The 17,193-nt window shown below is 40.4% G+C and overlaps 1 protein-coding gene across 2 annotated transcripts in view; it reads left to right on the top strand.

Annotated features, from left to right (window-relative positions):
- The first annotated feature begins 328 nt into the window (after window positions 1-328).
- IDO2 (indoleamine 2,3-dioxygenase 2) overlaps window positions 329-17,193 on the top strand; it is a 54,658-nt gene continuing 37,793 nt past the window's right edge. The window contains exons 1-2 of one of the 2 annotated variants that reach the window (XM_082715855.1): window positions 329-550; window positions 14,525-14,620. In XM_082715855.1, coding sequence (XP_082571981.1) covers window positions 452-550; window positions 14,525-14,620 — 195 coding nt within the window. In that variant the 5' untranslated portion in view covers window positions 329-451. The remainder of the gene's footprint in view (window positions 551-14,524; window positions 14,621-17,193) is intronic. The other variant, XM_082715854.1, reaches the window with a different exon arrangement.

Raw genomic sequence — 17,193 nt, 5'->3', positions numbered from 1 at the left:
TTACTCCTTGGAGATAAAGACCTAGTGTGTCAAAAGTCTATACAGATAAGGTTACTGTCAGGGTATATGGGATCAGTCATGACCAAAGTTCTAGTTTAGTTATCCTTTTCCAAAGGAAAACATACTTATGTCTGAATTCAAAACCAATATTCTCATATACTACACCTTTGAGGAAAAAAAATATATATACTTTTTTCTGTTGTGGCTTTGTTTGCCTGTTTGTTTTAATCAACCATCTCTAATTGTTTACTCAGCCTTGTGTCAGAGAAAGTTCATGGCAGTCTGGAATTCAACCTCAGACCAAGGTCCTTCTCCGTAGCTGAGGCATTTGCACAATTAACCTCAGAGGGAGGATGCTATTCTGAAGGTCCCTTACCCCAGACCTTTGATATGTGTTGGGGAGAGTGCGCTCAGGAACTTAGGCTGTAATGTAGATACTTCAAACAAAATTATGGAGCCTCCAAGTCAGAATGTGAAGACAACACCATTATTATCTTTAGGAAGATTTCACATTTCTGAAGAATATGGCTTCCTTCTTCCTAATCCTCTGGTAAGTATAGAGTCTGGACCAGGGCAGAATAGGTTTCTCAAGATGTCTATTTGTTCCTTCTTTTGTTTGCTAAATTTATGTGGTCATTGGGAGACAGGTGATCTAAATCCCTGGACAAGACACAACGACTTAACATATAATTATAAACAAAAGAAAAGTGACAGTCCCGGCTCAGCGCAGCACAGCTCAAACAGAATGTTTTAAGGCCAGCTGCTTTGAATAGATTGTCAGTCAGTCCAATAAACTTATGAGAAAATCTGTAGTTACTAAGGAAAAGTCAGAACTTATAGATCAATTAAAAGAACAAATCAGTTTTTCTTGGCTTGCTAGTGGGAGTGCAAAAAGAACTCTGCAGGTCGGGGTACTTTGGGCATTGGTGGGAGGAATCAGATATTCACAGACATTGATGAGAAGAGGAAGTAATCCTTGAGAACTAACAATATTTATTTCTTAATTGTACTAAAGTTACAATGTAATGTAATTCTTTCATTACTTAACTTTTAACAGCACCGCTTACTCTCTCGAATGCTAAGCTGTAAGACTGCCTAGAAACCATCCTGTCCTAACTTCCTGCTTTTACATTTGGGTTACCTAAAGTTCAGAGGAAGTGACTTGCCAAAGTCATGTAGTGTCAAAAGCAGAACTAGTACTCAAGTCTCTTAACACCTTTTTTTCCTACTACATCATAGATAAGATCCAAACTACTTGGTTGAGAACAAGGGGTCCAATATTGCAGCTATTGCAATAACTTAATAGATCCAATTCCTCCCCACAAGCCTAATTTGTCATTTAACTACGATTAAAGAATGGTCTAGAATTCAATGAGCTTTTATTGACTACCTACTCTAATGCTCATTTACTTTCAACCGTTATTTGAGGAATACCGATGAAGATATCTATTCATTGGTTTCGAAAGCTGTCTGTAGAGCTGTTAGTTGAGAGAACAGGTCTTAGAGCTACAAGTAACTTGAACATCAGAAGTAATGACTTCAGCATGCTGTGGAGAGTAGGGCTGTAGCCCAGAGTACAGATTGTATTCTCTGACTGCCACTGGGGTGACCAAGAATTTGCTTTTGCCAGGGACTTAATGGAGTTCCGAGATGTGGGTCTTTCAGGGCTAAAGCAGGAAAATCCCGGGCAAACCAGAAGGGGTCAGTTGCCCTGACTTGAATTTACTAACTCTTGCAATCCTGTGTTTATCACAAGAACTGCCTGACCCTGTTTTCACATGGAGTGGATGGAGATCTAGTGCCCCTCCCACTGGACTGCTGTGGAATGAAACATTTTAAATAAATCCGATCTAGAAGCAGTTCTCCTGCCCTTCAGTCCAATGCTCATTACGAACTCCATTCTATGTGTAAAACTTGATTCGGGAATATTCTCACCAACCCCGGTTCACAAGGAAGAAAAGGCCAACAGGCTAACACACTCTTATTGGGATTGAATGTATACACTAAGCTGAGGAAAAATAATCTTATAACGTATGTAACTTCATAACACCACAATGATTGAGTTCCACTCGGTGTTTCCTTCTTGACAAATAAGAAAACTAGATAAGAAACAATAACTGGTATCCAGTGTTTGTGATATCCGGAGCCAGATCGTGTTTATCTTGTGACTTGGTTAATGGATAACCCCTTAGAAAAAAATTTCCATTTCTGAGTTTATATAAGAAAAAAAAAAAAAATTCCCTGGCAAACTGGGCCTTCTTTAGGGTAGTCATATGTCAGATTTCTGAAAATGTGATTCTGTGTTTCAGTTTTAGTTTCCTTTGATTTGTGTGAAAATTTTAAACATCTCTGTTTCTGGGAAGAGGTTTGAGGAAGAAGTTCTAATCAGAATCTGCCCCAGGTTGCTCCGTCCATCAGAAGGGATTTTTGTCATCAGTGGTACGAGGCAGCTGGTGTCAAGAGAGGTGTTGAAATTGATCACAAATTAGGAAATGTCTAACACTGACTTTTCTAAGGGCACAAACAGGTCTTGCTTCCCTTTAGTGTAAAGGCAAGTGATGGGAGAGCTTTTCTGTCATGTCAACTAACCCAAAGATACTCTTTCGGCAAGCTTGGATGCTTACTATGAATATTTACTTCAAGACTCTGAAGAAAACAGTCAAGCTAACGAATAAGCAAATATTGTGGCTTTAGGGAAGGGGGCTGGCTCCGAGAGTGTTGAATACTCGACCCCACTGTTTCTGTCCACTCTCAAATATTTCCTGGGGCTAATGTTTCAGTGTGGGAAATGTACATCTGTCAGGTTCCTGTCCATAACTATGTTGCAAAAATCATTTGCCAGATCATGTGTCCTGTGCCTCTGTATGTGTGTTTGGGTGGAGGGAGGTGGGAAGTCATTTTTCTTTAGACATAAAGAATACAAGGAAACCAGTCTGGCAGAAAAGGAGGGACCTACAGTAGATTACAGCCATAGATTAGAGGAGTACGGAGCAGAGATCTCCAATGTTAGGCTCAGGAATCTGTATTTCACGCATCTGGCAACTGAGATAACCCAGCTGGTGTTTGAATATTTTCCCAGCAGGATGTTAAGTGCAGGGTGAATTAGAGCAGCAGTTCCTGGACTGCACACCAAAATCATTTGGAGGGCTTTAAAACATACTGACGCCAGAGCCCCACCCCAACAGTTAATTCAGAATCTCCAGGCTAAATGGCTTGTGCTTGAAAGCTACAAAATGCGTCGAGGACAATGCAGGTCCAGGCTGGAGATGAAGGCTATAGAAATAAAGTTGTCATGGCTACAAGAAACACTGAGTAGAGCTCAGAAGTAATTTCAGTACAAAACCAAAGGATGCTTCTGTGAACATAAGCTTCTTGTCAACTATTATCTTTGATTTACTATTCTTACAAGGGCAGGAAAAACACTTGATTCTTTCCTTCCTTTCTTTTTTTTAAACAGTTCCAAGCTAAAGCGTTAGTTCCCAGGCTTCATCCAAAAGTAACTCACAAGTGGAGAAGAAATGATGGAGTTAGAATATCACTATCTCTCCAAATGTACCAAATCAAATGTAGGCATAGCTGTCACACACACACACACACACACACACACACACACACACACACACAAAAGGCCACAGACAGCCCCGTTCTTCACTACACACTCCTGCTCCAAGTAACATTTGAGTACCGTGGTGGGTGCTGGTGGGTGTGAGAGAAGTCCAGTCCTGCTCCTGCAGTTCTGGTCTGCTGGGGGTGTTTCTCTAATGGGGAGGACAGGATGGTCAGTGGAGTCACAGACTATGCAGGAGGACTGCCATTAGGGGAGCCTCCTGAGAAAAGCTTTGCTGAGGAGTGAGTTAGGGGAAATTGGATGGGGAGACAAACCATGAGAGACTGTGGGCTCTGAGAAACAAACTGAGGGTTTTGGAGAGGAGGGGGATGGGGGGTTGGGTGAGCCTGGTGGTGGGTATTAGGGAGGGCATGGTGTGGTGCATAAACAATGAATTCTGGAGCACTGAAAAGAAATAAAATGAAAAAAAAATTTTTTTACTGAGCCCAGCCTGAAGGAGAAAGGCAGCCCTGGGCACTGGGAGCGGGGCGGTGGTTAAGAGTGGGAAGAAGACAAGAAATTCATTTGTGAATCAGATGTTGTCCCTGCATTCTAATGCTCTTTGGAATGCGGGCTGTGCTGTAGGTATCAGAGGAGGAAAAAGATGTGATCTGACCAGCCCTTATTAAGAAGGTTCTGAAGGGCAGCAGCAGGGGTGTTGGGGGGGAGGCACATCTGGAGTTGGCCGGTGGCAGCTACTAGAGAAGCAGTGACAGCCTGGAGGTAAAGGCACCAGCAGCAAAGGAAAGGAGGCAGGAGCATGAGGTCTTCCATCTGGAATGGGTGGGAGGGTGCTTTCTGTCAAAAAGATTCTAGCGCTGAATGGGAATTTAGCTGAAGGAGGAGGACTATAATGCTAAAGGGTCTACAGGATGACATATGGGCAATGATAGAAAGGATTAAAGCTGTTCTGGAGAAGAGAAGCTTTAAAGAGTTTCGAGGTGATCCTGGTGCATACCAGAAGTGATGGGGAAAGCTTCCTGGAGAAGACAGAACTTGGAGCAAGTTTGCAAGGTTAAGTGATCGGTTTGGATAGACAGAGGGGACTCTGTCCCCATCATCTTACCTAGACATAGTTTTAATGTTCTTTCTATTGGTTTGTCATATTTTATTTTCTTACGGATTGCTTCGGTAGCATTACTAACCACTTATTTGGGGTTTTTTTCTTAGTTTAATTTTGATCAAAATATTTATTAAACATATTTTATGTGGGGGGAAAAAAGGAATATCACCATCTTATTAAAACCAGTGACATAATGGACGGAGGAAAGAATTGTCAATGGCGGCTCAGGACCAGACACAATGCATCTCCTAAGAGAAGTGCACATTCCTCACTGCCTGTGAACTATTCTGGACAAAAATTCTGATGAGGCTGGCGGTGCTTCTGATGGCTCAGCGTTCTCAAAGATGATCTTTGTCCAGGGCTCAGAAGTTCTCACTGTTTGGCAATAAACCCATAACTGATCCTTTAGCGTACACACACACACACACACACACACAGGAAACAAACTGAGGATTGTCGGAGGGGACATGGGTGGGGAGATGGGGTCACTGGTTGATGGGCATTGAGGAGGTCACTTGGTGTGATAAGTACTGGCTGTTACATGCAACTGATGAATCACTAAATTCTACCCCTGAAACTAATAATACACTATATGTTAACTAAATTGAATTTAAATTTAAAATTAAAAAAAAAAAAGGAAAAGGGGAATTTTAAGTGTGCCATGGAGCAGGAGAAAAGGACTGGTGCCAATAGTCTTAGGGATGTCGGGAACTTTATTCTTTTTTTGGACTTTTTTTTTTTCATTTTTTAATTTAAAATTTAGGTAGTTAACATACAGTGCAATATTGGTTTCTGGAATAGAATTCAGTGATTCATCACTTACAAAGGACACCCAGTGCTCATCATAACAAGTGCCCTCCTTAATACCCATCACCTGTCTAGCCCATTCCCCTGCCCACCTCCCTCCAGCTCCCCTCAGTTTGTTCTCTGTCATTAAGAGCCTCTTATGGCTTGTTTCCCTCTCTCCTTTTTCTCTTTCCCCCCTTACCTGTGTTCATCTGCTTTCTTTCTTAAATTCCAGATATGAGTGAAATCATATATTTGTCTTTCTCTGACCGACCTATTTCATTTAGCTTAATAAATCCTAGCTCCCTCCTTGTCATTGCAAATGATAAGATTTCATTTTTTGATGGAACAGTACTATCCCATTGTATTTAGATACCACATCTTCTTTATCCATTCATTAGTTGATGGACATTTGGGCTCTCTCCATAGTTAGTCTCTTGTTGATAATACTGCTATAAACATCTGGGTGCTTCTCATTTCAAAAACTGCCTTTTGTTTTGTTGTTTCCTTCACTGTGAAGTCCCAGTAGTTCAATGAACTTTATTCTTTTATGGGGATCAAATAACTATTTGGGAAAAAGAGACACATATATACTGCCCTGTAGAAATTCACAATCCTTGATGGAACCCCAGATGCTTAGAAGGAGGTATAGAAAAATAATTGCTTCAGTACTATTTTGTAGCATTGGAGGCTATAGTTTTCAGATAGAAGTTGTAGGTAGGAAATATTCAAATATTTTCTTGAGAAATTATTGCCACCTCCCCTAGTTTCTGGGGCATGCCTGATCATGTTGAAGGGGGATTTGAGGTTTGATGGCAATAAAGTACAGGCAGAGACCAAGAGATCACATTTCATAATAGGTAATGTAGATCAATATGAAAAAATGTGTTTGGGAGAAGGAAGATTGGAGGGTGCAATTCTGTACCAAAATTAAGGAACCAAGAAAGGTCGGGGCAGGGGGGTGGCTGGGTGGCTCAGTCAGTTAATCAGCTGCCTTCGGCTCAGGTTACAATCCCAGAATCCTGGGATTGAGCCCCACATCAGACTCCCTGCTCAGCAGGGAGTCTGCTTCTCTCTCTGCCCCTCACTCCACTCTCATGCTTTCTCTTTCTCTTTCAAATAAATAAATAAAATATCAAAAAATAAAAAAAATAAAGGAACCAAGAAAGGTAAGTCAAGCCAAAGGGGAAATTGGCAGACAGAGATAAGCAAGTAGAAGCAGGGGTAGCTAAGACAGTCCTCTGAACACTGGAATTTTAAACACTGATGCCACTTTAAGTTTTCTGGTGCAGGAAATCTCAGCTGCAGAGAAACATGTGACGATAAGGGGAGACAAGCTGACAGATGCTAAGAAAGAATGAAAAAATTGGCCATAGGAAAATACAAATATGCTCTTTTCACTCAAAAGGAGGCTCAGGGCATTTATTTGTTTCCCTGGACTGCTGCGACCAAGTTATCACAGTCTGGTGGCTTAAAGCAACAGAAATGTATGCTCACAGAATGCTGGAGAGCAAGTCTGAGGTCAGGGTGTTGGCCAGACTAGTTTCCCTCCGGAAGCTCTGCAGAATCCCTACTGGCCTCCTCTGTCTTCCCGTAGCTCCAGGTTTTCCACTTTCATGGCAGAAGAGCTCCATTCTCGGTGTCGACCTCCGTGTGGCCTTCTTTGTGTCTCTATCTTCTTCCTCCTCACTGTCACTCTTCTGAGGACACTTGTCCTTGGAGCCACCTTAATCCAAGATGATCTCATCTTGCAATCATTAACTCAACTACACCTTTTCCCAGATAAGGTCACTTTCGCAGTTTCCACGTGGGTCTAACTTTCTCTCTCTTTCTCTCTTACTTACTCTCTCTTTTCTCTCTCTTTCTCTCCTTCCTCCCTCTCTTCTTTCCTTCCGACCTTCCTTCCTTCGTGGAGGCATACATTCACTCCACCCTGGGAGTGAGGTGAAAAGATAAAAGCATTCCAGGGAGAGAGGGACCTGAGCAACCAGAAATACGATTGTCCTAAGATCTCCACCATGCACGCATGGGACGGTAAGACAACAAAGCAGGTTCACGGCCAAGCCGAGAGCCAAATACAGGGCTGGATCCTAGGTCCCGGGGATCATGACCCGAGCCGAAGGCAGACACCTAACAACTGAGTCACCCAGGCGCCACTGACTCATTATCATTAAGCCTACTAATTTGATTTCAACATTCTTTTTTTAAAAACTCTATAAATACCCAGTTTAACAAGTGCTTTTGAACCAACTTTTCATCTTGCTGATTTCCTCATTAAGGAACCAAATGTATTTTGGACATACATTCCCTATTTGTGTCAGCAATTTTCTTTAACTTTTTGAAAATTATACTTTGACAGAGGTGTAATAGGAAATCGGTTTTTATAAAGGAAAGAAAGCCAAAAATTTTATTATCTCTGCCCATCCCATGCCTGGATCTTCCAGTTATTGGAATGAGAGTAAGAAAAACACACAAGTTTCAGTCTCCTACCCAGTTACACCCATCCTCCCCCTATGTCCTCCATTCTCTCTGTGTTTACTCCAGGGTGGTTGGTGTTAGTGCACTGAACTCTGAGTCAGAGTAGGTTGGGTAATCTCAAGAAAGCAGAAAGTCATCCAACATCCCTGGGCTCTATTTCAAGATGAAAATGAGGTAATATGTTCTTTTGTTATTATTTTATTTATTTGAGAGAGAGAAAGACAATAGAGAGCACAAGTGATGAGGGGAGGGAAAAGCAGGCTCCCCGAGGAGCAGGGAACCCTATGTGGGGCTCCATCCCAGAACCCTGGGATCAAGACCTGAGCCGAGGCAGACACTTTGACAAAGCCACCCAGGCATCCTGAGATAATACGTTCTAACCCATGACATGTTCAACACAAATGCAGATGGATTACAGACATAAGCATCAATAATTAAACTAGAAATAGCCTAAAAGAAATAGTGTTGGGATGGGAAGAAGTTTCTAAAGCATAATGTAAAAACCCAATGGCATAAATGAAAATATCAGTTCACTTGACTATCCCGTTGTGAACGGCGGTTTCACACACTATACAAAATGTAATGATCAAAGCATATGAAAAGATCTTCAGTCTTGTTAATAACCACTGAATTACAAATGTATCTGATAATATGATAGCATGTACAATTTCTGGAAAGCTACTCAAGAAATTTGCAAAGTGTTGTTATAACTAGATAGGAGGATGAGAATCAGGGTACTTTTACTTTTCATCTTGTAAGTTTTGTGCTTTTGAAATGTTTTGCTATAAACATTGATTGCATTAATTATCATTTCCAAAAGTTATAGATTTCTTGTGAAGTTATTTTAATAAGTTTATTAAACATTAAAACCTCTATAGAACTTTAATGCAATAATACAATACATATCCTATCTTCAAAACATAACAAAATGAAAAAACGTTTGGTAATGCCCCTGTCTAGAAACATCGAGAAACATCGCTAAGCAGCACTCCCATTATATATCACATACTACAACGACAATTATAAATTTATGTAATTTTTCTGTTAAAAAATCAAGAACTGGTTTTCAGCCTTTCCATGTAAAGAATCTTTAATCTAGCAAATCCACTTTCAGAGATTTGTCCTAATAATAAGAAAATATCCAGAAATATATGTATAAGGATTACTGTTTCAGATTTGTTAATAGTGAAAAATTAAAAACAATTGGTAGTATTCGTTAATAGAATACTGGAATACCATACAGGTTTTTTAAACCGATGTGTTAGGTATGTGTGAACTGACAGAAAAAAAAGTGCTAGCTTATGAAAAACCCATCAGCTAATCCTGTCTCCTACCTTGTAATTAAAAAAAAAATATCTGGCAATCAAAAAATAATTAACAATTCAATACTTTCTTCTGTCTTTAGAGGAAAAGCTAGAAAGAGACGCTACATTCTTAACAGATGATGAAATACCTTCAAAATCCTTTCTTCCCTTCTTGATCATTTTCAGGGTCCCACAGCAGTGGTTTTCAAACATTGGAGCACATCAGCTTCACCTGCAGGGTGTGTTTTAGGAAACCCTGGGTCCCATCCCAGAGTCTCTGATTCAGTAGGTCTGGGGTGAAGCCTGAGAACATGCATTTCTAACAAGTTCCCATGCTGTTGGACTAGGGAAGCACAATTTGAAAGCCCAGATCATCATGAAAGCATGGCTTTCTTGTGTTTGTGTGATGTGTGAATCACAAACATCAGAACTTTTAATTTTTTCTTTTTTTCGAATTTTTATTGAAATTCTATTTAGTGAACACACCGTGCACTGCTGGTTTCAGGAACAGAATTCAAAGATTCATCACTTGCGTACGACACTCAGTGCTCATCACACCCAGTGCTCTCCTCGATGTTCATCACTGCCTAGCCTCTCTCTCCCCGACCCACCTCCCTCCATCACCCCTTGGCTTCTTCTGTGTTTTTAAAAATCTCTTATGGTACGTCATTTCCCTCTCTCTAAAGAGGGGAGAGGAAAAATCAGGAGGAAGGCAGAGATTCCTCTAGGAATCTAAGGGAAAAGAAAACGTAAATACTCCACCACAGCCTAGCTGAAGGCAGGAGGTAGTATGTATGGATTTCCATGCAGGTGAGAAAAGCAGAAATCCAGATGCCTCCATTTAATTTTCAGAATAGGATCACTAGCCTAGGCATCAAAGAAGGAAGGCCGAAGGTGATGATTTGGTTACAATTTTCCTTGTTAAAACCTAGTTTATTTTATTTTAAAGATTTTATTTATTTATTTGAGAGAGAGTGAGTGTGTGGCAGGGGGGAGGCAGGAACAGAGGGAGAGGGACCAGTAGACTCTGTGCAGAGCACGGAGCCCCACATGGGCCTCAATCCCTTGACCCTGAGATCAAGACCTGAGCCAGAAATCAAGAATCAAGACAGTCAACCAACTGAGCAATCCAAGTGCCCCTTGAATGCTGTAACTCTGCATCTGTTTCTTTTATGCAGATTATATTCCATTGTCTGTAAAATTGCATTCACTTTTTGTTCATAAAACATACGTATTATACAAATGAGATGACAAACAAGTTGCCAGTTCAGAGTCCGTTTACCACAAATGTCTCTGCCTTGATTCCTGCTAATAGTCAACTCTGCGTCCGCTCTGTAAACCCCCAAACTTGCGTCACTGTAATTATCAGCCCTCTTCGGCTCTGCACCCATCGCTGAGCAATGCTGGGGAAGATTATACTACCATCCTTATAAACTTTTTCTCCCAGGGAGAAGAGCACAGAGCAAGACAGATTCCTTCCCAGAAGCATGGGTATTGTGTGAAGAATGTGCAAGGATGGGGTTCCTGGGTGGCTCAGTTGGTTAAGCGTCTGCCTATAGCTCAGCTCATGATCCCAGAGTTGTGGGATCAAGTCTCAGATCTGGCTCCAGCAGGGAGCCTGCTTCTCACTCTGCCTTGCACTCCCTCTGACTGTGCTCTCTCCCTCTCTGTCCCTCTCTTTCTGACGAATAAATTAATAAAATTTTTTTAAAGATTTTTATTTATTTGACACACAGAGAGAGAAATCACAGGTAGGCAGAGAGGCAGGCAGAGAGCGAGGAAGAAGCAGGCTCCCCACCGAGCAGAGAGCCCGACGCGGGACTCGATCCCAGGACCCTGAGATCATGACCTGAGCCGAAGGCAGAGGATTAACCCACTGAGCCACCGAGGCGTCCAAATGTTTATAAAAAATAAAAAATTAATAAAAAACAATAAATAAAATAAAAATAAATAAAATTTTAAAGGAAAAAAAGAAAAAGAGAACACCTGCGGAGGAGAATGTGATGGAATTTTCTTTCCATGACATCTGAATCTACAGTAAAAATAAAACTAATATGATGCTGGGGTGCCTGGGTGGCTCAATTGTGAAGCCTCTGCCTTCAGCTCCGGTCATGATCTCAGGGTCCCTGGATCGAGCCCTGCATCAGGCTCCCAGCTCAGTAGGAAGCCTGCCTCTCCCTCTCCCACCCTGCCTGTTTGCGTCCGTCCCCCCACCCCTCTCTCTCTCTCTGTGCCAAATAAATAAATAAATAAAATCTTTAAATAAAAACAGCATCATGATGATGACGGTATAATCTAATTTGTTGTGAAAACTAGTAGGGGATTCTTAGTTTGTCTTGAACTGATTCCGTTTTAAAGATAGCAAAGACAGGATTAAATAAAGTCTAAATTTTCAGAGATTGTGGATTGGACATTAGATTCACCCACGTTATGAATTAATTAGGAGTTTGAACCCCAATTTGTCTTACATTCTGAGAGACAGAAGACCGCCTCTAACAAGTAATTTATGGGTAGCTTATAGTTCCATACGTCTTCAAACTGTGCTGGGTCTTATCTAGTATTATAATACAGTATAATGTATATAATATAAAACAGTGTACTGTTCGTATTTTTATGTTTAATTTCCCATTCCTTCTCCCATCTATAATTAATTTAACACCAACCCCTTTCTTCAAGTCATAGAACCTGGGCTTCAGTCCCCTTTGATGAGAAACTGAGTGCATAAAGAGCAAATTCCCTCAAACTCCAGACTTTCACCTTCTATCACTTCAAAGCCAGGTGCTTCATTTGGCCTTTTACTCCCCTCTTCCCCTTCTTCCCTGACATTTTGCCTGTGATTACTCTTGTCTGTCCTTTATCTTCAAAATCTTCCTCTTTCAAGACTAAACTGCTCAATGTTCTCATTTTAAAATTGAGATAGCTCTCAAACCCACATGACTTCTTGCTAAGGCCCAAGACTCTCCTAAACATAGTAATTTACTCTTTCGGTCCCTATCGGCTCACTTCCTCAACACACTAAAATTTGAACCCTGCTTCCATGACCCTGACCTAAACTTATAAATTTATATGTGTGTGTGTGTGTATCTATAGATATAGATATAGATAGAAAGACTGATATATACATGGGTACCTTCTTAATTTTTTTTTCCAAAGTGGACAGTCTTCCTTTAACTTTCCACAGAAACACTTGACCTTCTGATAAGTCCCTTCTTTGACGTCTTCTAATGTCTAGACTTCTGTAGGGGGATTCTCTTCTGGCCTACTGAACCTCTTTTTGATCTGTGCTGCTGGATTCACTTCCTCTGCCTGCTTTGTCACTGTTCCCCAGTGTGTGCTGATCTGAGCCTTCTCCTTTCACTGGGAGACTTCTCCTTAATGACTTTATACAATTTTGTGGTTTTAACTTCATGTGAAGTTTTTACCACAGTTATGCCTCCCAACTGTGCATTTCTAATACTAATTTTTTTCCTGAACCTCAAACTGCAAATGCACTTGTCCAGTATGTGGCCATATCCTGACATTCTAGGCTATAAATACTGAACAATAAAGTCATTATTTTTATGCCTTCTCCTTGACTCCCCTGCATTTCTGTCTCAATCTGTGTTCCCATCGATACATTCAGTAATCTATTTCCTAAACATGGAAATCATCCTTACATGGCCTCTCCTTCTTAACCCACAGACACAACATTCAGTTGCAGTTTATACTCTGAAAAAAGAAGGTCCAGACCGTAGGGATAGATCAGGAGTTGACAAATTTTTCCTATAAAGGGTCAAATAGTAAATACCTGAAGTTTTGCATACCATATAGCTTTCTTGTTGCAACTCCCTGACTCTGCTGCTGTAATGTGACAGCAGTCGTAAACAATATGTAAACATATGAGTGTAACTGTATTGCAATATAAGTTTATTTACAGCAAAAGGTAAATTTTTGGTAAAAAAGGTAAAAAAAAAAATTCCTGGGATGGAGCTAGGATTGCTGAAACTCAGTCTATGTTCTACTTGGCTAAACCCTGGGTCCAGCACAGTCAATGCTATTAGACTAGGAGTCATCTTGCCTTCAGTCCCTTTCTCTAAATTTAATCACTCATCATTTTAATTTTACTTTCCAAATATATATTTTTAATTAATTAATTAATTAATTAATTTGAAGAAGAGAGTGCAAGCTGGGAGAGGGGTAGAGCGAGAGAAACACAAGCATCCTTCCCCTAGCCTGAGATCATGACCCTAAGATCACCCTGAGCTTAAATCAAGAGTTGGACCCTCAACCGAATGAGCCACCTCGGTCCCCTTTCCAAATATTTCTTGAATATCTCCTTTCTAAATTCATTGTCATTGTCCAAATTTAGTCCTCAAGTAGTACTTCAAAGCTTTCTTAATCTGATTTTATATCTTCAAGTCTTATCAAGAAAATTATCGTTCTAAAATTCAGATCAAACCATGTCACCAACTACATGAAAAGAAAATTCTTATGCACTTTATAAAAAGCACATTTGATCTGATTTTCTGGTCTCATCATCAACCACCTTTTCTCTTGAGCTTTATATTGCAGTAACACGGAGTCACCTGTAGTCCCAGGAAGCACAGCTTTCTCCTATATCCACTAACACTTCTGTTTTACTTCCTTCCCATTTTCAAATTTCCCCCAGCAAAGTCACTTTCAGACTCTAACACTGACCCCCATTGTCATATTTCTACAAATACTTCCCTTTTATTTCCCACAACTGTTGACAGAATTAACAATTTCCTCTTCTTTGCAAGTGCTTAAGCTTGCCCACAAGTCAGTAACTGAAAATATTACACTGCATTGGGATATATCTGACTACATTTTTTTTTCTGACTTACTAGATTACATGCTTCTTAAACCCAAGGACTGTATTTCAATCATCTGTGTGTTTGTAATGCTTAGCACAGGGCCCAGCACAGAGTGAATTTTCAATACTTGTTGAACTAAACTGACCTGAATTCTAATTTAAAACTGAAATATGAAAGCAGTTACTCCCCCAAGCTGCTTCCCAGAAAGGTCTAAAATACTGAGATGGGGGCTCCTGGGTGGATCCATAGATTAAAGCCTCTGCCTTTGATTCAGGTCAAAATCCTAGGACCCTGGGATTGAGCCCCGCATCGGGCTCTCTGCTCGGCAGGGAGCCTGCTTCCTCCTCCTCTCTCTCTGCCTGCCTCTCTGCCTACTTGTGATCTCTGTCTGTCAAATAAATGAATAAAATCTTTAAAAAAATAAAATAAAATAATAAAATAAAATACTGCAATGTTTCCATTTTGAATGCAGAAAGAACTTCCAGATCATTTTAGGCCTTGGATGGAAATCGCCAACGAACTGCCTCATTTGATTGAGACTCAGCAGCTTCAAGCTCGAGTAAATAAGGTATATCTTTTTCATTCTTCTCTTTAAGTTCTTTTTTTCTGTTTAAGTTCTTCTCATCATCGTATTTTCATCCCCACACTACATTTCTTTCTCAGAATTATGAAAGTGGGTCAGTGGACCCAGGGACGCCAACAATTGCCATTGAGATTACCAAGAAAGCTACCTTACCTTTTCTGAAGAGTGGAATGACTTGTTCCTCATATTACACATGCATTTCCTTAAAATTTCTACAACCTGCACAAAATAATTTCTGAAACACATTAATCACTTAAAAATGTTTGTTTACAGAAGGAAGGCCATCTGGTTGGGATTATAGGTAAGCTGATGGATAAGATCTAGCTGGAGAAGGGTAAGCATTGAGATTCTCAGTGTCCTCCTTGTATGTCACATGGTTGGCACTCCTCTCCCTTGGGTTCTGCAGAAACAGTTGATAAGAAGAGCATTATTTCCCAAGAGTGAGTAAGAAACAGTGAAACTTCTTGGTCCCTGGAGCACTGACAGTATCCCACAGTAATAAATAAGATGATGTAACAAGAAAACATGACTTTGATTCAGGAAGACCTGAGTTTGAATCTTGGCTTTATTATATAGTAGCTATCCAACTTGAAAACAAATTATTTCATCCCTGTAGTTCTACCTCCTTTTTTACAGAAGGGGAGAAGTTCTGGTCTCATGGAATTGTTATAGGGACTAAATCACTTCTTCTGTCCCTGCCATTCAGCAGCATTGAGTATATATTTATACTTCCCTCTGGTCTCTTCTCTAGTTTGGAGTGCTGTGAGATTTCAGAGATACAAGAAAGCTTTCCCATGCTCCCAAATTCTCCATCACTGACTTAAACATATTTAATATCTATAAATACTAACGGATTTAAAAGTACTTACTAGATGCCTGTTAAGTGCAGGCACAAGGTTGGAAATCCTGTAAAAGACATAAGAGACTGACTTGAGTGTTTATGAAGATAGCAAACTAAACCTAAGAATTTATTTTCCTGCTGCATGAAGTGTCAATAATAAGACCAAAGAAATAAAAAAAAGAAGAAGAAGAAAAATAAGAAAATATCTTTAAGTGCAGGGAACAAGAGAAAGTACCAAAGATGGATGAAACTTTAAGAATGTTTGTTTCATATTAAGCAAATTTTATCAGAGTGTATTGTACCCACACAAAGCATACCACCAAAGCAAACTGAACCTCTGTAGCCTCCTTCTCCCAGTTCAGAGTAGCAAGACAAAAGCAAGGTGGATCCAAGAACAATTTGTAGAAGGACAGATTAAGGTTCTATTTGTGAACTACACAGTTCTCTGCACCAGGCTTTCCTTAGGCTTTATTTGATTACACTATCAAGAGTGAAGTGAAGGATTCATTGAATTGGTGCTCCTCATATGTGAAATATCAGTGAGAAAAGGCCAGGAGTACAGCTGACTTCTGGCTACTGAAAACATGGAAGTTGGCAAAAGAGTTTAGTACAGCTGTGAAAATAATCCCCTGACACTTCTACTGGGTTGAATAGTGTTTCTCCAGAAATTGTCCACCTGGAACTCAGGACTGTGACCTTATTTGGAAAGAAGGTCTTTGCAGATGGAATCAAGGTAACTGAGGTCATACTGTATTAGGGTGTACTCTAATCCAGTGTGACTGGAGTCCTTATAAGAAGAAGGAAATGTGGACACAGACCCACAGATACACAGGGAAGAAGACCATGTGAACATAGAGGCAGAGAGAGAGAAGAGATGCATCATCTACAAGCCAAAGTGTGCCAAGAGTTGCTGGTAATCAAAAGACACTGGGAAGGGAAGAGGGAACAGATTGTCTGTCCTTCAGAAACTCCAGAAGGAACGAATCTTATAAATACCTTAATTTCAGACATCTATTGCCCAGAATTGTGAGAAAATACAGTTCTACTGTTTTAAGCTTCTGAGTTGGTGTTTGATTGTTGAGGTGGCCCTAGGAAACTACTACAACACTTGTGGCCAGTCTCTACATTTCTAATTATGTATAAAACATCTAATTACATGAATCCGCTTTTAAGACTTCACTGGGTCCCCTGGCAGGCTCATTCAGTAGAGCATGCAACTCTTCATCTTGATATAGGTTCAGGCCCCACGTTAGGTGTAGCAATTATTTAAAAATTAAAAAAAAAAAAATAACCTTAAAAAAAAAAAAGACGTCACCAGCACAGGCTGAGACTGAATCAATTGGAAATCAGTCATAAAAAGCAAATATTATGGCTTCCAGGACCATACATTGAGCTTCAGACTAAAAAATTGTTCTCCTGAGCCCTTTACTTGGCACAGATAACACAATAACTGGATTTACATTTTTTTATCTTAAAGTACCTCCAGACCAGCCACCTTGCTCTTAGAAAGCCCCAGTATTTTTTTAATATTTTATTTATTTACTTGACAGACAGAGATCACAAGTAGGCAGAGAGGCAAACAGAGAGAGAGGGTAAGCAGGCTCCCTGCTAAGCAGAGAGCCTGATGCGGGGCTCGATCCCAGGACCCTGGGATCATGACCTGAGCCGAAAGCAGAGGCTTAACCCACTGAGCCACCCAGGTGCCCCCCTATCCGTA

Source organism: Mustela nivalis (genome assembly GCF_964662115.1).
Source record: "Mustela nivalis genome assembly, chromosome: 20".
In the NCBI taxonomy this organism is placed as follows: Eukaryota; Metazoa; Chordata; class Mammalia; order Carnivora; family Mustelidae; genus Mustela; species Mustela nivalis.
Note: the sequence above shows the minus strand (reverse complement) of the source record. Positions and strands in the feature narration are given on the sequence as shown.